Here is a 26,398-nt window from a genome sequence, read left to right as displayed (position 1 = left end):
GAGTTATACCCAAATTAAGATTTCACCCTACTCATCTGGCTTGGGTAGCATTGTTCTCTTTTGTTGAAGCTCACAAACTCTACTGCACATACTTTTGGCCATCCACCAACCTGATTATCAAGTTTCTTAGGGCACTCCTGCACACATGTACTGTTAAACTAAGTTCTTTATTAAAGAAAGTACAGGGAGAAAATTAGCTGTGTGCAAGCCTCAACGACCCTGGCTGCACCGGTCAGTTGGCGCAAGCGAATCGCCAGGTACTGGCAATCTAGAGATGAAATTCATAGTATTCCAAGAATTACTACAACAATGGAACACATTGAATTTTGCCAGCAAGACCGTACCAGTTAGTCCCTTGACACATGACAGTAAAAGTGGATACATGAACTCCATTATGCAATTTCTTCTTAAGTTGTTCACCACTCTAGTAGTTGCTGGAGAATATTGTCACCGCATATTTAAAGGCAAGACTGGCCTTGGGCTCATGAAATCCACGTGCACGTTTTGAGTTTTTTTGACCTACAAAAAGTTCAGAAAGGATTTACCCGAGGGTGATATTCTGCATGTGTGTGAGCAACGGCAAAACAGGAGCCCTCTACAATGTATATTCTTTTATGATGTTATGGTCCAAATTGGTTTGAATGTTCTTCAGGCCCACAGCGCTTCTCCCATTGCTTTAGTGTATGTATCTAGTGATGTCTGTGCGCGTGAAGTAAAATTAAAAGAAATGCTCAAGTAGAATGTTCACATTTACTTTATTAAGTATAGCCAAATAGGAAACCATTAGTTCTACTCATGAAGGATATCTGGGACCACCACAGTGCAGACATGCACACTTCTCTCACCAATGCCAAAAGAAAGTGAAGCAAGAGACTGGAGAAGAAGTCACCTGCGCTTCCATTTTGATTTTTCAGAAGTGCCAGCTTTTAGCAGACAGGACTGCCTAGACTCTCGAATGGCCACTGTTGGGAACACTATGAACCAATCTGCAAAAAGCCTCTCAATAGCAGAGACAGAAAGGGTGGATAGCATGCACGGTTTTCAGATCCTGACTAACCCTATGACCAACTCCCCTCCACATGCAACACACAAAGTTCTCAAAGGGCAATTGAGCATGCCTCTCCCCAGCTCCAGCACCAAAACCTAACTACAGCAATGTAGTATGGTTCACCAATGCAGGTTTCTTATGACGTATAAATGAAAAGAGATCACATTAAAGCTTGCACAGCAGTCCAGATCCTCCAAAAATGGTTCCCAGTTGGTGGCACATTTCGATTGGTTGTTAATGGCGAGTCAGCAAGATCTATTTCACCGTCATGCGGAAGAGTTCTTTTCAGATGACATTCAATTTGGTGTTTTTTAAACCTTTCATCAAATTGTTCTTCGCTGTTAGCGCCTTGTATTCCTTGACTTGCTGCATCCTCATTCCAGAAGTTTTCTTCATGTGCAGTGTTTCGGCATCATCTTTTGACTTGTGCGGTCTTGTTTCAGGGTGGGAGAAGAGTTTTTAGTAGTATCCACAGGCGTCAGCCTCTTTGCTTCCTGCGAGGCAGGTTTGACGGACGCTCCATTTCTTTTCAGAAGTTAGTTTAAAATAGTTTTTCTGGACTGATTTGGTTTTTCCATTCTCGCACGTTGGATGTCTTCAGCATTTTCTGGGTCTGGAGATGTCAGATCGTGGACTTTTGATGCGTTTTGGGTGGATGGTGACTGATTCTGTTGCCGGAAATACCGCTGAGTCTTGCTCATTTTTAATTGTCTTAAGAGTTTGTTCTTGGTTTGCAGATTAGATGTGGAGATCGCTTTTTTACGTTGTCTTGTTTGAGGACCACTGAGTGTCATTTAATGAGTCCCGCACAGCATCTTCTGCCATCATGTACGCTAGTCAAGGTCTGAGCTTTATATTTTGAGGATGGGATCTATCTACAGTGGTGCTGCTTGATATAAAAATGGTCTGCAGTATGCAATATGCTTGTTATAGATCGCTGTTTCTTACTTCGAGTTGGAGTACGCTAAGATTGACAGTAAGATTAGATGCTTCTGTCAAATCACTACCGCTCCAGAGTCAAAGGCTCACGGCCCGCAGTCCTCAGGGCTAGTTTCTATGTTCCTGTGATGGGATTCTGAGATCCAGGTTTAAATATGAGCTTACTGGTTTCAGTCAGCAGGTTTCCGTGGAGCTCCTGAGTCAGAGGCTTGTGACACGCAGTGCTCAGGGCCAGATTGTTTCTCCTGCAATTGAGTTTTTTTTTTGTATGGGTAGCCTCGTCACAATCCGATTCTATGAGCTGTTGTACGGACCCCGGTATCCCCAGACAGGCTGCCAAGTCGTCTCCTCGACAGGGAGTATTCAGAAATTAAAGCAGACACTTCAGGATTTATAGTGAGCTTTAATATAGTGTGGTAGATGCAGTTACAGAGCAGTTACGGTAATATGGGCTCAATTACCCTGTAGTTGGTATTTGAAATCCGAAGTTCAAGAGCATACACTGAAGAGAGAGTCCTTACCTTCCATCACACACATCCCTCGTGCGTGTTGTTGGCGGCAGCACCGCGGCAACGCAGCTAACAGCCAAACCGTATTTGCAAAAATTGCCTTCGACTTGCGCAGGCTTTCCGCCGCAAGGGTCCCGCCTCACAGTTTTTGTAGTGCCACTTCCTGGAAGGGGCAGAGCCTCAGTAGAGCAACGGCTCTTAAGGCAACAGCAGCCACAGGGTTCCCATGATACACACTGAGCTGATCACGGAGCAAAAGGCAAGTAGCAGAGTGGTCCAACACTGCAAACAGACAGCCAAACAGTATTTGCAAAAAGCACCCTGGACTAGCGCGCGATTTACCCTCAGACGGAGGTACCTACGAAGGATATGGATCTGCCCCCCGCCCCCACTCTGCTTGGAAAACATCTGATCTACAGAGAGTTGGAGCTAGAAGACCGAAGGGCTCTAGCAGTGAGTATTAGGGAGAGAGAGTTGGATGTAGCGGGGACCCAGTCCTTAGAAAGCCTTGTGGATGATGTAGAGGGTCTTGAATTGGATCCTCGCAGCAACTGGGTGCCAGTGGAGAGATATTAGTGCTGGAGAGATGCGATCCCTGGGCTTGAGGCCAAGGATAAGTCTTAGTCCTATTCTGGATTAGTTGAAGGGAGCAAAGGTAGGAGTTAGGCAGATTGAGGACGAGGCTGTTGCAGTAGTCCAGCCTAGAAAAGACCAGAGCTCTAGAGACTGAGTTTCTGGGGGAAGGTGTGGAAAGGAAGAATGCCTCTGAGGAGGTGCAGCTGGAATTGGGCATTCTTGGCAAGGTCCATGATGTGAGGAGAGAAGGAGAGAGAGGTGTTGAAAATGACACCAAGGTTTTTTGTGAGGTTCATGTGAGGGGGGGACCCATGGTGTAGGAGGGAGCTGGGGGTCCCAATGAGAAGGATCTCAGTATTACTGGCATTAAGGCAGAGATCGTTAATAGACCATGTCTGCAACTGTTTATGATCATTTCATCTAAAACCATTGCATCTAATGCCACTCCATCGAAACTTTTCCATCTAAGTTTTTTTTCTTTTTTTTGGGGGGGCCCAAACCCCAGTTTTTTACCCTTTAAAATACACCTGAACAAAAATTAACCCTTTACCCCACCAAAAAATTGCATTAGGTGGAAATTGTTTAGATGGAAAAAATTTGATGGAATGGCATTAGATGCAATGGTTTTAGATTGACTAGATACTGTTGGCAACGACAATTTCTTTCTTGTGCCCAGTCCATTTTCTATTACTGGATTGTTGTGTGTTAGTTTACCTCGTGACCTTCGATTCCTTTCATTGCAGTCTGCAGAACACGTACATGGAAGCCCAGGTCACAAAAGGTTATGCACAAAAACATGCTCTGCAGAGTGCCGAAGGAACGGGCAAATCACCGGCTGGAGTCCGCAGCAGATACGTGGGGGCGGGAAACAGAAGGTGCAGCATAGCAGCTGGGGGTACAGAGTGGAGCCCCTACAAGGAAGTGGAAGGTTGTGAACAAAAGATTGCACTAGCGGGATTGCAACCTTTTGTGCTGCAATAGTGGGTGCACCCTTGTGTGCAGCCTACAGACACAGAACCCGATACTTACATTGTCATGACTCAGCATCGCCCCCTTGGGATGGCCAGTCGTCCCAGAAGTGTAAATCAAGGTGCAACACTGGTTGGCTTTCTGCGAGCCAATGATGGAATCCAGCTGAGAATCTGGAACATCTGCCGCCAACTGGATAAACTCCTTCCACTGCAATGAAAATGAGACAAAACATCAGCAAGGATCCCACACGGAGCACAAGATCCACATCCTTCTCTAAAGTCCCCAAATAGGTCTGTACAAAGCACCCAAATCTTATAGCGTTCAGCAAATGATCTTCAAAAACGTCTAACTGGGGCTCATGGCAGGGGTGTTCATCTCACTGTGGTGGTCATCAAGCAGTGAACGTGAAACTAATAACATGGATGAAGATCAACTCTAAATTAAGGAGAGCCTAGTGGCATTTGGAATCCAATTATGTAGCCCCAAAGGACAACAATAGATCTCACCATGAGTCACTGACCAAAACGTCAATTGAGATTGGGCTTCTTTCTAGGGAAGACTGACCACTGGAATAGTAAGTCACATCAATATGCCTTTGGTATTTCCCCAGCAGGAAATGACACAGTTAAGGGAAAGGGGGAATAACAGCATTGTCATACAGTATCATGTATGGCTGCAGAATCTTCTACAGCCCTAGAGGACACTACCCTGCCTTGCACTCTACTTCCCCAGCAGCATTGTGTTCTGCTTGTACTCACTAAGTGGCCACATCCAACCTCCTGGACTTCAACACTGTAGGACAGAGAAGGACTTCTTGAAAGAAAAGCGGCTTTGGGTAGTTAGGTAGTTACACCAGGAGGTCTGTTACTGTACTCTGACTGCCATCATTCCCATAAAGGAAGATAACCAAAATAAAAATATAATATTGAGTGCAGACCCAGCTTTGAGAATTAGGAGCGTTTTACAACCAATGCATTACTAGGACTACAGGTGAGAGGAGTCCAATTAGAGTGAATAAAGATTTGAGCTGAGATTAGTGAGGGAAAAAGTTCTTTAAAGATGTACTTTCAGATTAGTAAAATGCTTAAATCTGTCCCTGGCCAATCCAGCTTTCCTGATTTTTTCCCCCTTATTTATAGCAGACTATCCTAGGCCCTTCATTCCATATTGACGCTGCACCCACTTGCAGGGTCTATGGATTTATTCACAGCAGCGGGCGCAGATTTGTACTACAAAAAATAGTCTTCGGCACCCCTCTGCAAGAATGAATGCGGCTAAATGACCTGTTCTTTGGGAAGGTACCCACTCGAGAGTCCGCAGCCACACGTTAGCAAATGGATATTTCCCTTCTGTGAAAGGTACAGTGAGCTATCAGTCTTTGGATTTGTACTACAGGTTGTGGTTAGGCCGGGGTTACTGGGTCAAGTACAGAAGCCTGCGTACAACTGTCCTAATCAGATTGAACTAGGTACTACAATAAAGGTGCTCACAAGCGACTGCACGCCACCCTGGGGGCAGATATATCATTCCCCCCACCATTTAGTTTGGGCTAGTGCCTACAAGCTGAAACTAGTGCACTGAAGTACAGATAGGGAAGAATCACATTTGAGGGGAGACACAGTCTGTAGGTGTTGTTTGGTTATGTGCCTGCCCATGGCCATGCTACTCCCTATGGCCATATCCACCCGTTCCTGCCTCTGCCCGTCCAAAACACCACCTCATGGGAACTCTAAGAGCTCGCTTATAACAAGGCTTACCATCAGGCTTTGCATTCAAAGTGGCTGCCAGTGGTTGTTCCAAGCAGTCTTCTGAGAGTTAGTTACTTAATTGGAGTTGTAAGGCCTGCCTTTATTCACTTGATTTATAAACAAACTGTGTCCTTCAATAAAGTCCTGTTTAAAACAAGCATTGGCAAAGCCACGCTTTTGGCTTGTGCATAAGTGTTAAGCTTTTGCCAGCAACTTCTATTAGATGCCCAGGTACTCGCACCATTTTGCATCTGCTACCAACAATGGGTAGTTACCACTACAGCTTTTCCATGCCTACACAAAAGCCCAAACTGTTGGCATTGTCAATGCTCATTTTACTTTAAAGTGTGGCCCACACCTCCAGCACTGTGGACAGGTGGCAGTAAAATACTATGAGTTTTGCAAAAGTCTCACTGTATATAGGTTGGGTCTCCGCTCCCTTAGTTCATCCTGGTATTGTATAATGGCCTTCAGATGAGGCAGCTGGTCCTGTACCTAAACAAAACAGAAGGAAAAATATGAGATTGGAAGATATTTAATACAATGATCAATGACCCCAAAGGGCTCCAAGCAGTGCTTATTCATGCAGATTACTGTATTAAACTACCATGACAAATAACTGCAATGGAGTCCCAGAGTTGGGGATTCTGCTCAATCTCTGTTGCATACTCTTTCTGGCAATAGAACAGTCACCTAAAAAAATAATTATGAAATACAGAGAGGTCTGGTTAGATAACATGCATCTTTGGCCCTTATATTATGGCTAGGCTATCCAGGCTTTCTCCATACCAAGTAGAAGGAAAGAGTGTAACCAGCAGTCTCTTAAAGGCACTCATGCTAGAGGTCTCTTGTCCAGGGACTAAGTACTGGGGCTGCAGAGCCTAGAATGTAGTGTGGCTTCCTTTGCTCACCTGTGGTAGCACTGGATAAGCAGTCAAGAGTCTAGCTTTATACAAAGCATGCGTGTGTAAAAAATAAGAACCCCAGTAAGCAATAATCTCAAAAACCATAACTAATGTGGGGCTATAGTGTGACAGGAGATTAAAGTTTGAAAGTACTGTGGAGTTGGGGCAAAGACCAGTTGGTCTCTTGCAGGAAACCAGACCCTCAGGTATGCACTTCAGTTCTTCGCTGGATTTCAAAGGCAGGATGTTCATGGTTGAACGAAAGTGCGATAGATATGGGCTGTATGGCATTACATTTGTGGTGTTTCTGGACTGAAGGTTAAACAGTTTCCGCTCATGGCCAACTGCATAACACTGTAGCTTTGTAGAAAGAGTAGCTTTCTGGTGCCAACCAGTTAATCTACAGGGACGTTGGATAAACAATTTAATATATTTTTATTTTGATTATTTTGCACAGGGGTTTACAACCAATGCGTTACTAGGACTACAGGTAAGAGGTGTTGAGGTGCCGAAAAAGAGTGAATAAAGATTTGAGCAGAGGATAGTGAGGAAAACATTCTTTACAGGTATACTTTGAGATTATAAAGATACTGAAATGTGTCCCCCTCCTTTAATGTCACAAGCCAATCCAGCTTTCCATATTTCCTTTGTTATAACAGACTAGTTCACGCCCTTCATTCTATAGAGACATTGCAACCACTTGCAGGGACTATGAACTCATCCACACTTGCGCAGGTGGATTTCGACTAGAGATAGTGGTTAGGCCGGGGTAAGTGGGTCGAGGACAGAAGCCTGCCTACAGCGGTTCTAATTTAACAGAAATAGGAAGGACAATAGAGCGCTCATAAGCAAACTTAAGTCATCATGGGGTGGAGGTCTCATGCCCCTCGCCCCAGAACAGGAGACTGGATGCCATCAGATTATGTTACTACTGGAAATGTACAGGAATGCAAGACTAACTGGACATGAACGGTCCACCGTTTTGGCAGGAGGCGGGATAAGTGCCAGGATAACTGCCTGTTGTTTTTCCTTGAAACTTCAAAAATGTCAAGTGACTATAGCTCTATAAATTATTACAATCATAATTGTTCATTTATAACGCGCCTAATAACAGGGGTGGATTCTAAGCGTGGGATTGGGATTCAAACCTGTGTTGCACTGCATTGTCTTGCTTCCAAGACAAACGCGTTGCCCCGTAGCTGTCATGATCTCTGCTTCCAAAAGGTCAGGGTTTTCCCAACTCCCTTGGAAGCAGATCCATAACCCAGGTTCCGAGTGCCAACCAGTCCCAATTGGGACCTTTTGGACCCAGTCCTGGCGCCAGTGGCACCAGGCTCATAAATATGCCCAGTCCCAGCGCTGGAAGCGCCGGGCTCATAATGCTTGGGTGGACTTACCTGCAGCAGACCATGCTGCTTACTTGCCTGCCAGTTGAGCCTCTGATCCTCTTCTGTTTGGAACTACTTTTCCTGTTGGGTGGGGCAGGAGCCACTCCCTAGATTCAGAACACTGGAACTCTTCTGGAAAACAGGAACTCTTTTCTTACCTAGGCGGAGAAAAGAGTTCCTGTGTGGAAGGAGACACCTAAGCACTACAGGAGGCTATTTAAACCACACCCGATGGATGAATCTTGCTTTGCGTTATTCTGCATCCTCTGCAGCAGAACGCTCATCGTGTCTTCTGCATCTGATCCTGGGCCTAAGGAAAAAGGCTTACCATCCTGAATCCAGTCTTCAGCAACACCTATAAAGACAAGAAAGAACAGGTTAGCATTACGGGCTTCAGTGACATCTCTTCACTTACCTGGTCCATCAGCTGTCACCAATGCCTCGCGCTGCATTCCGGCATCTGAAAGACAAAAGCTTACCAACTCTTCGCACGCTCCGGAGGCCTTCGGCGCTGCATCCCGCATCTGAAAGACAAAACAAGGTGCGTTTAAAGACATTGGGGAACTTTAATACTCACGTGCCATTACTCCTTTCCACATCTAACCCAGTGGGTATTCCGGCACCCTGCAGCCGCTCCGAACTTGTACCTGCAAAATAAAAAGACAGTTAGAGCGCATCGTGAAGCAGGCAACAAGCGCTTACTTACGTGCTTCCAGGCGCTTCTATTCATCACACGGGCTCCATCTTCAACTCACTTCAGCCCGTCATCCGCCATCGCCGGAACCCTGCAAAACAAGAAAACATCATTACTAAAGACTTTAAAGACATTAGAATTACTCGAAACTTACCGTTCGTGCAGTAAACGACGGACAGCAGTCCTCTGAAGTCAAGAGGCCTGCTCCCCTTATCCAGTGAAGAAACTGGTTACAGCACCCTGTCCCGAGGCAGATGGAGAGAGCACAGCGTTCACTTACCTAAGGTGAGAGCGTTAACCTTTGGGGTTCTACAGGAGAAGAGAAAGGGAAGAAGAGAGAGACATTCAATAACCCAGTTCCTTAATCCCATATTTTCTATCTGCAGACATCTTACCCTTCAAGTCAGACATACAGTGCACAGAGGTCCAGCCCAAAGAGCCAGCCGTGTGTTACACATCACCTTTGAAGATACGGTATACGCCCAGTCAAGACCGGCGCCTCTACGGGAATCAGGTGAGCGTTACAGTAGCTATGCTCCGTCCCCTTCAGGAGTACAAGGGCAAGTAGTGTCTTAAAACCCTACTGAGCCTTGAAACTGGTACAAAGGAAGTGTGATACCAATCAAAAAGGTACAACAGGCACAGTCATGAGACAGCTCCTTTGCCTTTTCTGGAAATGTGGGCAGAGTCAAGGCTACACTCTCGAATGATGCGAATGTGATCCAGTAATCACTGAAACAGCAAAATTTGAACAGTCAAAAATAAAGGCGGGAATGCACAATCAAGGTTCTATAGAAATATATATATATATATACACACTTTGCACCATCTGCAAAAAGAGACACCCACTACACAAAACTCACCCATGCGCAAAGAACAGAATAGGCAAAAGACAGCAAGATGTAGCACTCCGAAATTTATTTGGGGTAAAAGGCAAGGAGAAAATGGGTGCAAAACTGGACTAAAGGTCACAATCCATTTGTTGGGCCCAAAAGTGGAACAATGGGACAGTCAATAACACCTTTCTGCAGTTCTCGATTGTTTGATGGCAATGAACTAGTCTTCTCATACTGCTCAAATGAGGCTTGAATGTGTCAGTTGCGTTGTTCCAGACTGAAAGCAGGTGTCGACCAGGGGTCTAGTTTAAGTTTGGTGCAGCTTGTGAGGCCACCAGGGTTGGTTCGACAGCAAAAATGGTAGTGACTGGATGTGCAGTTCGAGACCAGAGGTCCGATGTAGTGTTGAGGTACTACGAGGCCACCAGGGTTGGTACAACTGGTGATAAAGATCAGCAGAGAAGATGCTGGCGGTTCCAAGGGTGGCTAAAATCAGCATTAGGTGAAGTCTGTTCGACAGTCTGTTCGATTGTGCCTCTGCTGGTGACTGCAGGCGCAAGTCGAGACTAGCGGTCCAATGCAGTGTCGCAGTTGGAAGGGTACCCCCAAGGTCTGGTCGAATGTCAGACTGGCAACGAAGATGCTGGTGGTGAGATGTGGAGGTTCGGGGCGTGGCCAACTGCGTAGCGATGCGGACGCGAGTCCCTTCTGCTCCCACAGCCACCTTTAATATCCTGGTATCCACTGGATATATATGATATAAACTTCTGCCGCTGACTGCTGGACCCCTGTGGCACGTCTGCAGAGTAAGACCTGTGTACGCTCGTAGAGCTGACTTCTGGCTGCCTGGAGAAAGGTGCGAAGAGGGCTCCCTAGATACACAATGGCCGCGATGGGCTACGCAAGCCCGAATCCCCTGTTCCGACGAACACAGGAGCAAACGAGCTACGGATGCCGCTGAGGTGGGGCCAAGATGCGCTGAGGAAAACTGGGACAACCAGAGAAACGAGGAAAACAAAGTGGAGCCCCCCTGGTGAGCTGTGGCATACAGTAACACAGAACAGCTCATACGAGACCTGGGCGGCTTGCAGCGGCACATGAGGAACACTGTCCCTGGACTTACTTGTGCGGCATAGTACGGTCGCCTCACCAACCGCAGCGCGAGCGAAGCGGCTAGAGGTTCTCCGTGCCAAGACAGACTGGACACACCTTGGCATACGCCCAGCGGAGGGAAGGCTGTGCCACCCATACCTGCCGCCTCACACTCCCGAGGAGGGGTGGGTCCGCCATTTTCGGTGGCTGCCTGATGAGTGCCTATAGAGCAACAGTGACTAGCACGGAAAGGGTCACGACAGGCCACCCTGGTCCGACCCAACAACCTCCCATCGATGAACACTGGGGACCGGACACAGGATTCGAGAGACGGACCTGGAGACACCGTCCCGACAATGGCAGAAGTAGGAACCGGGAGGCGACTTTGTCTGCGTTCCAGGGAAGGAGGGCGAGAGCCTGCACAGTCCACGAGAACTGTGAGTGCAGCGCGGATCTGTGGGCCAGAGGGTACAACCATGTCTATTGATAGATCAGCCCCACCGCACATAGCTGGCACCAGGAGAGGAACAGCGTGAAAAGCAGTTGTGAAACGCAGTTGTGAAACAAGCGAACGTGAGCCATCCCTACGCACCCCTTCCCACCTCCAGGACACCATATAACTTGGCAATGACGGCGTTGCCCTAAAACAACATGATTAGCAAAGCAAGCAGGTGAGTCAACATCCATAATCAACCCGCGCTCTGAGGCAATGTAACAGGTGAGACTAGTACCTAGCTTCGCTGCGCTGCAGGCGAAACACAGGGAACATTAGCGAGCCCTGAATCGGCCTTTAACAGGAGCCCAGAGCCAACGGAATAAGTGCAGAACATTAAAGCGAAATTCAAAAGGGCTCTGGACTGGTTGAAATTGAAATCCTTATGTACAATTGGAGCACCCCTGCCACCAGTGGGAAAGATGCGAGATTGAGTGTTCTGAGAGGAGAAACGCAGTGTTGTACGTCGAGGCTTAGAGACCTAACTGCCATAACGAAGCACCTTCCACAACCGCCTGTGCACAATACAGGAAGCGGACACATCCTTCCTACAGGCTACTGTGGGCAGAACTGAGTTGGAGGGGGAGGCGTGGTCTGTTTCAGCTTTAAACAATTATAATTTGTGTATTTAATAATAATCGCTCAGAAAAAGCTCTCGAAAAGGGGACACAAAAGGCCTGGTTACATTGGAAAACATACTGGAAATTGTCCCCGTCCGATTTTAAGAAGTGGACTAAACACACAGCGCCTGTGTGCTACAACCCGGAGCCGCCATTCGAGGGGACACATCACACACAACTGCTCCAAATAGGGGATCACTTACGTCTGACGTGAATGATGCCTGCATCCACCATGGGCAGGGACAGAGCCAAGAAACTCCATACAGAACAAAATGGACCAATACACCACATCATCTATGCAAAACCAAGACGGGCAGGAGCACACCGCTGCCACTACCAGCCCAGAGGTCACACTATCCTTAAAAGATGTCATGGCTGCCATTGCAGACTTGCGCGCCTCCATGCAACAAAAAATGGATACCATTAGTATGGACATTTCACTCCTCCGCCACGACTTACAGAGGCTAACATCTCACACCCACCGGAGAGGCGGAACAGCACATCTCTGATGCGGAAGACGGAATAAGGGAGTTGCAACAACAACTGGCTGGCGTCAAATCAAAACTCAAAACAATGGCGGAAAGAGTGGGCGGAGGCCGATCAAGGCGTAACAATGTCAGGATCCTAGGCCTGCCTGAAAATGCGGAGGGCACAAGCATGGAGTTCTTCCTGGAACAATGGCTTGCCGACATGTTCGAGACGGACTCCTTCTCCAAGTTCTTCTCGATCGAGAGAGCTCATCGCATGCCGACTGGGAGACCAGTCCCCCGGGGCCCCTCCACGAACGGTGATTGCAAAACTCCTGAACTACAGAGATCGAGACGCACTGCTTCAGAGGGCACGAGCCAAAGCAACACTGACTTACAATGGCGCAAAAATTGCTTTCTTCCCAGACTACACCAGGGAGGTGTAGAAAGCTAGACAATCCTTCCATCAGCTCAAAGAAACAACTGCAAGCCCTTAATGTCAAATATGGCCTCCTATTCCTGGCCCAGCTAAAAATATATCATTACGGAACGATGGTCCATTTCACTGACTCAAATGAGATGGGCAGACCACCACATAGGAGACTGGAGAACTTTGAGAAACAGCAGGTGAGAGAACCCACAAGCCCGGCCAGGGAGAGGTCCACTACCTCCGCAACAACCAGTAATAAACACCCAAGATGATTAAGTGGGATGAGCACCAGTGACATTTATCCGCCTGGAGACGTGCCCCCATAGAAGAAAAAAAAGAAAAATAAAGAGGCATATAATATACAGGACACAACACTACAAGCTAACCACGGATAGAAAACATTCCGGCGGCCGTTTTGAAGGTTGCCCCCCACCGCAGAATGTCTAGGACACACTGCACTAAGAGAATTTGTTTATTTGTTTGACGGCTGATCTAGTCAGCAGTGGTTGTTGATCGTTTGGGCGACAGACGCTTCAAGTTGGGTGGAGTATAGGGTGGTGGATGGGAAGTTTGGTTGTTCATAGTTTTTTTATTAAGTGGGTCCAGAAGTCAACTCATACATATCCTGCATGAGGGCCACACACCGCAAAGCAGTCCTTGCCGACTGCACATATAAAGCGAAATATACTGCTCCCTGTTCAATGCCTCTTGCTGAATGGCGCCCATTAATGCTGATGTTAGAACCCTGTGGCTCCTGACCTGTAATGTCAACGGGTTGGGTGGAGGGATCCAAAGACAGCTTGTCACACAGCTTTTCATAACAGAGACATTTAGGGGGTACCACATGCATCTTGTTCAAACGCACCAGCTATAGACTGGTAATACATGCTGGCTTCACCATGGGTCCCCAAGGCATGCTCATACTAATACACAAAAAGAAGCCCCTCACCCTTGTGTGACTCAGGATACATTACAGGGGCACTCTGGAGTCCATTGCAATGCTGGTTGTTTATTCGCCCTCAGCGCTGATAACTGCACCAATACAGGATATCCCGCCCATAATCTCCGGGGATAAATCAGACCTTTTGGTAATTGGAGGAGACTTCAACAAAGTTATGGCAGTGGGGGTGGACCGCTCACACTTACGAGGGAGAAACCCTTCCACCCGTACTAAACTTGCTACGTTTACTGCTGCGTTATGCCTGCGGGATGTGTGGCGAGACTTACATCCTGACACGAGAGAATATTCGTATCACTCTGGAGTGCACGCCTCACTGTCGCGACTAGATTACTTCTTTCGCCCAGCACTGGATATACACGGAGCTTCCATGGCAACGCTGCTGCCCAGCGGCGTGTCGGATCATTCCCCTCTGCTGATCGAGCTAAACGCGGCCTGACCACAAACCCCTCAACCCCCCTACCTGGCGCCTGAACAACTATCTGGGCTTAGAACAGATCTAGCTAGCGACAACATATTTTGAGCTAAAATCAGGATCGGTAGATGACCCGGGAGTGCTCTGGGTGGCGTACAAACCAGTGTTGCTGGGTGAGGTCATCTCATGGTCCGCTGCACATAAAAAAAAACACCAGCAGGAATTGGTTGAGGCTGAGCAACAGGTTACCCAAGGCGAAACAAACCATCTAACCCTTGACCAGCCTGAAAACACATCGCTCGCTAATGCGGGCTCAAAAACGCCTACAAGATGTTACATTAGAGTGCACTAAACAGGCCCATAGAACAATGAGAGCCAGGGTATATGAGACCTGCGACAAAGCGGGCAAAATGCTGGTGTGGTTGGAAAAGCAAGACATGGGAAGTAACCAAGTCAGGGTGATTAGACCAGAGGGAACAGACCCGCTACTGACCGATCAGGATATAGCAGAAGGCTTTGCCTCCTACTACGCAGAACTATATAAATCACCCACGGCACCCATTGATAACTCCATACTAAACAAGATTGCTCTCCCCTCCCTCAGTGCAGATCAGCAGTCCCTGTTGGAAAGATATAATGGAAGAGGAACTAGCAACGGCCATGTCGGAGCGCCAGACAGGAAAGACGCCAGGGCCAAACGGCTTCCCGATAGAGATGTGGCATAAAACTGGAACAAACATGATTGCCCCTCACTTGTTGCAAATGTTTTTACAGTCTAAGAAGCAAGGCTGTCTACCCGCAGATCTGTGGAAAGCCACCATAATAGTTATTCCCAAAGCGGACAAACCCCTAGATCGCTGCAGTTCATATAGACAGATCTCTCAAATAGCGAGACCAAGATATTGCCAAAGGTGCTCGCCAACCGATTACAACAGGTTACAACAACACTTATCCACCCTGACCAGTGCGGATTCATGCCACAGCGGTCTACCCGCATGAATATACGCAGACTGCACTCAGCGATAGAAAAAACACCCAACATACAAGGTCCCCTAGCCCTACTCGCAATAGACTTTGAAAAAGCTTTTGATTCAGTACACTTGGAGGCAATTTGGGAAATAATGCGCCGCATGGGGTTTGGTCCTCAATACATGGGCTGGGTACAACTCCTGTATGAATCCCCGAGTCACAAATGGGTGGCCCTCAAGACCCTCAAACTAGAGAAAGGGACCAGACAGGGGTGCTCCCTGTCTACCATGATCTTTGCGCTGGCCATAGAAACGCTGGCTGTGCTGCTAAGAACGTCACCATCAAGGAGCGGATTCCGCTGGGCGGACGGAGGGGAGGATAGAGTCTGCTTGCATGCGGATGAACTGCTAATCTATTTGAAAGATCTGTATAACTCCTGCACCACGGTAACAAGCCTGCTAGATAGCTACGGAGCCTTTCGCAGACTACGAATTAAATCTAAATCAATACTATTCCCGGTAGGCAACACAAGATTTACGGTGCCAGATAACTGCCCATATCGAGTCGTAACAGGTCAATTCAGGTACCTTGGCATAGAAATCACTAATGACCTGAATGACTACGTGGTTAAAAATCTCCACCCGATCACTGCTAGGTTCACAGAGAACGTTCGGCACTGGGTCTCGCTCCCACTGACCTTGCTGGGCAGGGCGGCGCTCTTCAAGATGATGGCCCTTCCCCCCTTCCTATACATAACACCCCGTTACATGTTTCACTGAACAAATTAAAACAAAATCGACTGCGCACTGTGGACGCTCACACATTGCGCTGTGTACTCTCCAGTGCTCCTTATGGGAAGGGGGGAATTGGACTTCCACGCCTAGAGTCCTATCACTGGGCCAGTCAAATGGCCATGGTTAACAATATGTTACACGGAAGCAAAGCACTGCTGCACATTAGAGCAGAAAACATTGGAAGGAATGGCAGGCCTCAAAATGAACATCTCTACAGGGCAACACCCCACTCAACCCCTATGACCATGCGGTCACAAATTTCCCTAATCTGGAAAGAAACACACAAGTACATAGGTTGGGACAAAAGAATCACCCCAAAACAACCATTATGGGATAATGGGAACCTTCCTGAAGTGAATAAAGTTCTGAGATGGCACAGCTGGTTACAGCATGAGATTAAGACAGTTGGTGGTGTCATTGTAGATGGCCAACTGGTGCCTTTTGAATCTCTAGAATCCCGCTTTCACCTTCCACTCACTGAACGCCATCACTATACACAGATGCAACATGTATTACAAACTCACCTCCCGGAACTATAGAATATGGCTGAAAGTACCCCTCTTGAAAGGAATATAGTTCAGGCGAAAATCGATACAAAATCACATCTACCATGTATAACGTTTTAACCTCCTTTGCCACTACTGAGCAAACAAGTTTGAAATCCAAACGGGAGAGAGACGTCTGGGTAATACAATTGGAGGACTGGGTGACGGCCCTTATGTACCCTCGCGAGGTGGTTATCTCAGCCAGACTCCGACTTATACATTTCAAAATACTGATGGGATATATTAACAGAGTGGCGCTCTATCGATAGGGGAAAGCCACTGACCCACATTGCCTACGCTGTAAAAGTGAAGAGAGAACTGTCTTTCACATACTGTGGGATTGTAGTTGTATCTAACAGTTCTGGCAGCAATGCTGTGACAAACTCTCACAAGTGTTGGGGAAGGCGATACACAGGGATGCAAAACTGATGCTACTTGGGTTGGAGGAGGAGGGAGAGCTGGCCAGATACGAGAAGCTGTTCTTAACCACAGCATTGGTTAAAAGGAACATTGCAAAACTATGGGGCTCTGAAATTATTACACAATATGAACAGTGGATGACGGACGTGAATATATATATCGCAATGGAACGGAGAGTGTACACGACTAGAGGTTGCCCGAGAAAAGCTGATAAAATATGGAATAGATGGGAAGAAGCACAGTAATGTTTCTTTTCATTTTTTTTTACCTATACAATGCAAGAGAAAATGTGAGGTGTGCAGGCAAAAATCTGGTAAATGTTTTGCGGAAATTATAGTAGACTACTTAGGTCCCAATTTTCATTTGTGTGAGTGAAAGTTGGTCACTTCGGGCCATATTTGAATTTGTTTTGATGTGATGTTTTACGTTTATATGATAAAACAATGCAATATGTCATGAAGAAAAAAAAAGTGGAGGTTCGAAGGCGTCAGGAAACAAGCTTCAAGTTCGGGTCGGGACAATGAAGCGATCTGACACGGTGCAACAGCGAAATGGTGCAAGGTGCAGAACAGATTGGCTTGAAGATCGGTAGAGTGACAAAGATAGCACCAGCAGGTACTGTTGGTATAACCGGGTTGATGGTGCTCTAACCACAGTTCGATGTTGCTCCCAGACAGAGGGAGGCTAGCACACAACTGCAGGCATACTTCACCAAGGTGAGTTTCTGTGTACTGCTGTGCTGGCAGATGCAGGTCTTGTCCCAGCAGCAGTTCATCTACACTGGTTGTCGTGGACAGAGCTTGCCTCTCCCTTGGCAACCTAGTCTTTACCTCACCGAAGGACGACTTTGGGCCTCTGTTGGGAGGGATGACCTGTTGACCTTTCCAATGAATTCTTCCTTAAAAATGTGTCCAAAGGTGAATCAAAAAGGAACTGGGAGACCTCTTCTTTCAAAGGCAAAAGCCCGCAGGTGACGGGACAAATGCAAGCCTGCTTTAAGGATCCAATACTTCTTGAAACCAGTGGACTTTGCCTTTTATCTTCGCCAAAGTGTGTTGTGCTCCAAAAAGTGGACGTGACAGGAAGGAAAGCTAGTGTAAGAGAAACCAGATGGTGGAACCTTCCTCCAGCTGAAAAGACCTACCACTGTCTAGACTAATCCTGCCCCCTTCACGTCATAAATAAAGGCACTTTTGATGTGCAGCACCCTGGTGTGAGGCTACTTTTGTGTACTGTTATGCCCTTTGATAATACCTGTAGTGGAGTGGCTGTCTCTGGGGGAGGGTGTTACCTTCCCTCACAAAATAAAGAGAGGCAACTCCCAGGGCTACAATCTTGTCGGCAGCAGCAAAAAGTCTGGCTGGCGGTCAGGGGTCATAAAGATTATCCTTTCACAGCTGACCGACTGTCACATGCAATATCAAATTGCTGTGGCTGAGATAGGAGTTATACTAGTCAAATATCTCAAACTCAAGTATGGCTTATATTTCAAGATTTCAAGTTTAACGTGCCACCAGGATAGCATTCTCATAGGTAGGTTTGGAACAGGGTTGAATATCTTAAATGCAGCACCTACGCTGCATAGAGTTGGCTTTCACTGCAGCTTTCAAATGGGCACCTGTGACCTTTGAACATGCTCTGTTAGACTGGAAAGCAGGCACTGAAGATCATGCTGGTGCAGCAGGCAACAGGTGCAACCTATGCTTTTATAAAAAGAGGAATCTGAAGAACAGATTACCTGCCTGAAATTGCATTTTTTTAAAAGCCACAGCTTTTACACGATTGCCAGATAGCAATCCACCACAAAAGGTGCAGTGTCGGAAGACGGGACAGGTCAATTGGATTTGCAAGCCAATGAAAAGGATGCCTTTGTTCGCCATCATCAGGAATGGATGTGCAAACATGTTTTCTCTGATGGGGGCACAAGTTACAGCAGGGAAGCAATACACCTAAGCAACAGGACCATACATTAGGGTGACATGGAGGAGAGTTGGAGGGAGTAGGAAAAAAAAAAACACGAAACCCCAACAAAACAAGTCAGCCAGTGAGTGGGATATGCATTTCCTGTATTCCTAAATGGAAAATAATCTGGCTGTTTTGAAATGCCTGGATACTAGTTGCATAGTCAATGCAAATTCCCCACAGGACCAAAAAAAAAAAAAAAAAAAAAAAACTACAAAAAAAACTTGTTAAAGCGGTAATGAGTACAGTAAAAAAAATAAAAATCAAAACTGCTAACAAGTAGACCAATCAACTTCTGGGGTGCTCTTTACAATTGCTACATTTTTGTCCCACAGGATCGGAGACGGCAGGGTAATTGAAGAAAGTAGCAACATTGAGAATGGCACAGTATGAAAAAAATCTATAGTGATGCTGCAAGCTACTTGGAGTTTAAGAATACCAATTTTATACTAAAAACATGATATGGCCATACACCACTTATTTTTTCGCATAAAGACTTGGTTTCATTAGGTCTATAAGTAACTACACAGGAATCTTCAATGACGAGACGGATTTCTAGCATTTGCTTAGATCTTCAAACTGAAGAAACCAAATATAAAAGGATAGAGAGATCAAGATTCCATATACGACTGTGCCATCATACACTGCTCCATAATATATTCCTGTGCCAATTGCTGGACTGTCTGGATTAAGATCGCCCCTTACCAGAAAGGTCCACGAATTCTCATTATACCAAAGTTAGAACGCTACAGTTCCGAGTCCTGTGCAAAAGAAGCCCACAAGACCACCCCCGTTTATACTTCAGGATTTGAAATATCACAATGCCCCAAATGAGCCAATCCACAGTCCAAGATCCATTCCAGGGGAACGTGCTTGAGAGCCTAGATTGTGTATGGCTCAGCTTGGCCAATGAAGCGGTCAGCTGCTGTTTAAATCAGTTATGATTAAAGAGCTATAATCGGGTCGTCATAGCTCCTAGAATGGAGGTATTTCACCAAGCACTCCCATAGGGAATTAAATAACCTGCATTGCCTCTGGGGAGTTTATTCCGGATGCTAGCACCTGCAAGGTCTTCAGGTACTTTTTAGATTGAAAAGCAAATGCCATTAAACCAGTCCTGTGGTTAAAGGCCCCCGCAAGCTATGGGGAGGGTCCCACCACCCCCTCCCTAAGCTCAACAAAGCATGGGCTGCGCCACTCACAGAACATCCTTGATAACCTTGCATGTAGTTTGGGAATGACGAAAATGCTGCTGCAGGGATACACATCACACTGCACTAGGTGAAAGATGTAAGTATGTTTAATTGAACCATACATTTTTCATCCAATATACAAACAAGAGTGCTGTGCCGGATCACTGGCATCCAAATGTACCACCCATCTTGGTGTGGGGCCAGTAATATTATGCACAGTGAGTTTACTATAAGAAAGCAAGTTCATGCAGGCTCTGCCAATACATGCTTTGCCCCCCGAATGCCAGTAAAGAAAAGCCAAGCCACAGTAAGAAAAACATCTGGCTGCATAAATGGATCTGCGTGATATTTCCATCGCGGAAAAGTCAGAAACGGAAATGTTTGCATGGGAAATGTACGCACTACAAATGTTCATACATTTCCCATGTGATCATCCAATAGAAAACCATACATACATACACCCCCGCCCACAAGACGCCCCCACCCACACCACCCTACTTACCTTTCCTTCCTTCGCGCTGTGTCCCTGCAGCGCAGATTCCCTTTCACTTCCGTGATTAGTAACCAGCACCAAAGGGTCCTTTTCTTTTCTTTTGGGCAGCTGTAGGGGTGTCCACCGCAACATACTGCTCACTGTGAGCGAGGTGTTGCGGGGGACACCCCAGCCCCATACCGACTCCACCGAGACACCTAAACACATACCACGAAAAGGTCAAACGTTTGGTAGATAGAACTTTTTGTGGTGTGTGTTTTAGGTCTTTTGGTGGGGTCGGTAATTTGGACATTTCGTCAGAAACCTGCACAAAATCTTCCTTCAACCCCAGCACCAGGTTAGAGCACTCTTCATGGTGACATTTCCCTTAACACCAGTAAAAGGGATTAAATGCCACAATACGAATATCTCACCTTGCTGCCTGCCCAGAGGCCCCTCTCCTATGTATCAACACTCATGTCAACTTTGCTTTTAACACCAGCTAAAAAAAAGCTTTGCCTCCACAAGAAACCACCTCCATGGTGGCTATTAATATATTTTCCCCTCTCCCCACCATGTTCGGACACTCATGTTGACTGTGCCCCCAACACCAGTAAAAGAAATACAATGCCAGAGTAGAACACGTTACCCCAGGCAATGTTTTTTCTACTGGATGTTCCTCCCATGCATTACTCATCTTTGTTATATCCAATATACTGCATGCAGCTTTGGAAAACATTGACAGCAGAGGGTCCCGTGCATCATTGGCTCGTGTTCCCTCTGCAGCTTGGCTGTGAAGTCGACGCTTGTATAAGCATCACGCACCGCGCCCATTGACTCAGTTCATGGTTTTCTCCCTTTAAAGCACAGCTGTAGTGAAGTTCAAAGAAACCCAGACATTGAAAGCGAGGAAGGTGTAAATTCTCCTAAAGATAGAGGGGTAGGTTGGGAGGGCGATGAAGAATATGTGGGAGGAACATCGAGAAGAAAGAACATTACCATGGGTAAGTCATTTGTTCTTATGACTCATGCGCTCCCACGTATTCCTCTCGTTTGATAGACTCCCATAGCAGCTTGTATATGGAGTTGGGAAAAGATCATTTTACTTCGGATTTATGCTGTGGAGAACAGCATTGCCAAATTAAGCCTCCTGACCCTATACAGAATCAATGCAGTAATGTTTTGTAAAGGTGTGCAGCGAAGACCAGGTTGCAGCAGTGCAAATGTTCTGCACCTCTCTTTGTAGCTCAAGAAGTAGCTACTCCTCTAGTAGAACACGCGCTCAGAACATCAGCAAACACCTTGCCAGCCAGTGTGTAACATTTGGTAATACACAAAACAATCCACTGAGAAGTTATTTTTAGTAACAGCCTGTCCAAGCGATGACCGGTATAGCCCACAAAGAGCTGATCATCTTGCCTAACCTTAGCGAGCCTGCTAATATAAAAGCTCAGCGCTCTCTTGGGGTACCAGCGATGAAGCCTCTTCATCCTTGGAAGGATGCAGAGGTGGATAAAAAGATGGAAAAGCAATTCTTTGTGCCAGGTGAAACAGACACCACCTTAAGCAGAAAATCAGGACAAACCCTCAAAACAATATCCTTATAGAAGGTAGTAAACAGTTTTGGAAGAAAAAGTTTAAAGTTTGCTAAGCCTGCAAGCCAATATGATCGCTGTTCAACAGCCTTCAACATCAGGATCCTAAGAGGTCATGAATGAATTAAGGAGCTCCCATCAGGAAGTTTAACACCAAATTAAGGTCCCAAACCAGAACAATAAAAGGAACTGGTGGAAAGATATTTGTCAGTCCCTTTAGGAACTGGATAACAATAGGACATTTAAAATAAGAACCTTGTTCAGGCAAGCACTTGAAAATAGAGTGCTGCCAGGTAGCCCTTTGTGGTGGAAACCTGAAGCCCTTGATGGGCTTAATAGAACAAAAAAGAACACCAATGGTGTGTCACAAGTAAAAAGGGTCAATTTTCTTATCTCTACACCAGCTACAAAACATGTTCAAATGGCAGCAGTATAGAGCTTTTGTCACTGGCTTTCTTGCCGAAAGCAAAATTTCCATTACGTTCCAATCTCTGTATCCCATCCTCTCAGAAAGTAGGCATTATCTTCCCCAGCTAGGTGAACGACAAATCAGAGCACAGATGGACATTTGTAGAAGGTCTGGGTACCAGGTCCTCGTGGCCCAATACGGTGCAATCCGAATCATGGATTTCCCAGACTACCTCAACCCCCTGATGACATGAGGAATGACGGAGACTGGTGGTAACGCGTACAGGAGTGGAAATACCTATTCCACCATGAATGTATACCATTGAGCTCCTCTCCATTGAGCTCCTCTGCAAACAGATCCACTTGAGGGTTTCCCAAAAGGGCAAAGATCTCTAAGAGGACTTCCTTAGCCAACTCCCACTCATCAAAGGCTGTGCTCTGCCTGCTCAGAGCATCTGCCACTGTGTTCTCTTCCCCAGCTACGTGAACGGCCGTTAAGATAGACTACTTCTTGAAGAGGCCAAAACCAGAGCTGCATTGCCTCTCTGCCAGAGGCACTACTCTACACCACCTCCCTTGGTGGTGGCCACAGTGTTCTGGCATTATCAGGACATTCTTCAACCCACACAGAGGGCAGAAGGGACATCAGCACCAGTATGATTTCCCTCAGCTCTACAAGGTTTATGTGTAGTTTGGACTCTGATGGAAACCAACATCCGCGGATTGTCAGATCGCTTGGATGAGCTCCCCAACCTATGAGGAAGGTGTCTGTAACTACTGTCATCTCAGACCATGGTTGCCAAAAAAGCTCTCTTCATCCCATTCTCATTGTAGGCCCACCACAGAAGATCCTGTGCGACCTTGCTTGGGACCTGAAGAAGGTCCGTCATCCTGTCGGAGAACTGTGACCATTGGTATCTGTGGGCCCACTGAAGGGATCTCATCCTCAGGCGGGCCTCTTGCACCAGGAAAATACAGGAAGCCTTGAGGCCGAGGAACCTCAAAAAAAGAAACCGGTAGATGTTGGCCATTCTGAAATTTCATGTCCATCTGGAGAATATGCTGAACCCTCACCTTGGATGGCGAAGCTTTCCCTGAGAAACCATCCAGGACCACTCTTAATAAATTGAGGCTTTTGGGAAGGTACCATCTGGGACTTCTTGGAATTGATGGAGAAGCCCAGTATGTGGAGGTAGTAGCAGGTGATGCAGAGGTGTTCCAGAACCTGTTCAGGTCAACCTCCTCTTCACAAATGGATCTCATCTACCTGAAAAGGTCCTTTTTTGTGAAGGGCGTAAAAAATCAACAAATCTGGAGGATGTCGATGGCTTTGGCGTCGAAGTACCCGACCCAGATTCCTTCGATAGAGCAGAGGAGGAAGTTGATGGCTTTGGCTTGACTCGAGGTGTTTAATCACCCAACCCCAAAAGCTTAGAGTACTTACTGCCGGGTCTCATAGGAGCGCAAGAAGTACATTTTGACAACACCCTGTCTGCCTCATGAGGCACAACGGGGTCCAGAAGCCTTTTCTTGGTTCAATGGAAGGGGTGGATGATGCAGCCTTTTCGTTAACACCTAAAATGTTGAGGTGAAACTTGGCCTTAGAAACAGATTTACTCGGGAAGCGTACCCCTTTCCCATCAGGCGAGTCGAGGAAGACAGAACTGAGGCAACAGACGCAGTGCCTGCTGCTTAAACGAGCATCTACGTCACAGCCGACAGCGTGATGAAAGCCGCCCAGAGACCACAAGTCAATGATGCATGGTGCTCTCTGCTGTCGTTGCCAAAAGGATATCTGATATATCAAAGATGAGGAATAAGTGGGATGACATAATCCATTAGTAAGGAAATATTTCCCACCTGACACAATAAATGTGCCCCTCTCCCACAATCTAATAACACGTCAACCAGGCCTCGGCCTTAAATAGGAGTAAAATGTAATGCCACGGTAGTAAAATTCCCAGGTTCTCTGCCCACATAACCCCACCCCACTACCCCACTGCAACTCCTCGCCCATGTAATAACACTCAAGTTTGCTTTGCCCAAAAATGGCAGAAACCTACATGGCAGGTCAATGTAAGAAAACAAATTGAGCACTGCAGCAACTCCAGCCCCGCATGCCCATATTCATACACATTCAACCACCTATTACTAACCCATACAGCTTCTCTCACTCAAACATCAGAACATACATTACAGTATTCTCATTCACACACACTCAAGAGAGTAAATATTCACACAGCACTCACTCATCTGCTCTCTAACCATGATTCGAATCGCCTCTCCGTCTTAATCCTACTTGATCTCTCCTCTGCCTTTGTCACGGTCAACCTGGGTATCACTGATCAGGCTCTGGCCTGGCTGAGTTCTTTCCTCTTTGACCGACCTTCCCAGGTCCAGCTTGGGTCCTTGCTCTCCTATCACTCTCTCTCTCCCTGTGGGGTTCATCTGGGGTCTAACCTTTCCCCTGGTTGTTCAACCAATACTTGCCACCTCTCACCCACTGCATTACTGCTCCAACTTCCAGTGCTATGCGGATGACACCCAGCTCTCCCTTAGGCACCCCTTTGCCTAGGCCTCTCCTTCTCTCATCCTGGTTTGTCTGCAATCCAAGAGTGGTGCACCGCCAATGATCTCTGCCTGAATGCCAGCAAGACGGAGATACTCCTCATCGGCACACCTGCACCTCTCTTTCCCTGCAATCTCTGGCCGGCCCTCCCTTGGCCCTCTTCCTGCTTCCACCTTTGACGCTAAGAACCTCAGGGTTATCTTTTTTTTTTATAAACATTTTATTGGTGATTTAAACACATTCATACAACATATCAACAGTTTCCCCCCTCACCCCTTATTCCCCCCATCCCGGGTTGATTCCTTGGTCTGTTCATGTTTGTCACTCCATGCATCACCTCCAGTGGTATATCGCCTGTAATGTTCCAAGTAGGACCCCAGTGCTCCCGCCGCTGCCCACCAATAGTTCTCAGGTTTCACGTTCTTCCCACTTTCCCCAGATTTTTGTAGCTTTTGCAGGTTACCCCCGTGCCGTGTATATTCTGTGTACTTTCGTCGCGCAGATGTCCATTTCATTGACCCATTGGTCGACTGTTGGGCATTCCGGGCCCCTCCCCCATTTCTGGGCTATGTCCCGCTTTATCATGCCCATTGCCGTGGAGAGAAAAATACCCTCCCATTTGTTCGAGGTGCTTTCATCCGGAGCGCCCAGTAGCATTATTGCGGGTTCTAGTGTTATTGTACGGCCCAGAGTTCTTGTAAGTAATTGTGAGCATTGTGTCCAGAAGTCCCTGATTTTAGTGCATTACCAGAGGAGGTGAAAAAAAGTACCCTCCTCCACCCGGCATCTCAGGCAGTTGGGATCTGTTGCCCTTCCCCAACCAAAAAGGGCCACACGGGGTTGTATACCCTGTGGAGTATCTTGAGCTGTACCAGTCTTATTCTGGAGTCTATTGCGATTTCGCGAGGGTGCATGAGGACCTGAATCCAGTCCTCAGGGTCAATATCCCCAACTTCCCGCTCCCATCTAGACTTGAGGCTGGTCAGCTCCGGAGTGGCGAATGCATTGATGGCTTTATACAGTATAGTCGTTACCTTGGTGGGGATATGTTCTGTCAGCAGGTTACGTTCCAAGGGTGTATAATCTGGTGCGTCGGCAAGTTCTTGCCTGTAACCCCTGAGAGCATGTGTTAGGTTGTGTATAGTGATATTGTTCCGCTGCCGGGATTCCAAATTTCTGTTGGAGCGTTTTAAACGGGAGGATGGCGCCATCCGCGATAACATCTCCCACTGTTATCCCGGCCCTCACCCACCGGGTCCATATGGTCAGCTTTTAACCTCTGCCAGCATATGATTACCCCATAGTGGTTGTGCCGTGGTGATCCTGTTCCCCCAGCCTATGTGCCTATGGGCCTGCCTCCAGACAATCGTGATATGGGATG

General features: G+C 46.9%; 1 protein-coding gene across 5 annotated transcripts in view; it reads right to left on the bottom strand.

The window, feature by feature from the left end:
* The window catches only part of LOC138511228 (long-chain-fatty-acid--CoA ligase ACSBG2-like), a 1,364,724-nt gene that overhangs the window by 492,896 nt on the left and 845,430 nt on the right, over positions 1-26,398 (bottom strand). For all 5 annotated transcript variants that reach the window (XM_069626768.1, XM_069626770.1, XM_069626769.1 and 2 more), the window contains 2 exons: positions 6,207-6,287; positions 4,102-4,251 (listed from right to left, as the gene is read on the bottom strand). In XM_069626768.1, the coding sequence (XP_069482869.1) occupies positions 4,102-4,251; positions 6,207-6,287 (231 nt within the window). The remainder of the gene's footprint in view (positions 1-4,101; positions 4,252-6,206; positions 6,288-26,398) is intronic.

Source organism: Ambystoma mexicanum, chromosome 6p (assembly GCF_040938575.1).
Source record: "Ambystoma mexicanum isolate Mex_15411 chromosome 6p, UKY_AmexF1_1, whole genome shotgun sequence".
NCBI classification, from domain to species: Eukaryota; Metazoa; Chordata; class Amphibia; order Caudata; family Ambystomatidae; genus Ambystoma; species Ambystoma mexicanum.
The sequence above is the reverse complement of the archived record's forward strand: the minus strand, read 5'-3'. Positions and strand labels throughout refer to the sequence as shown.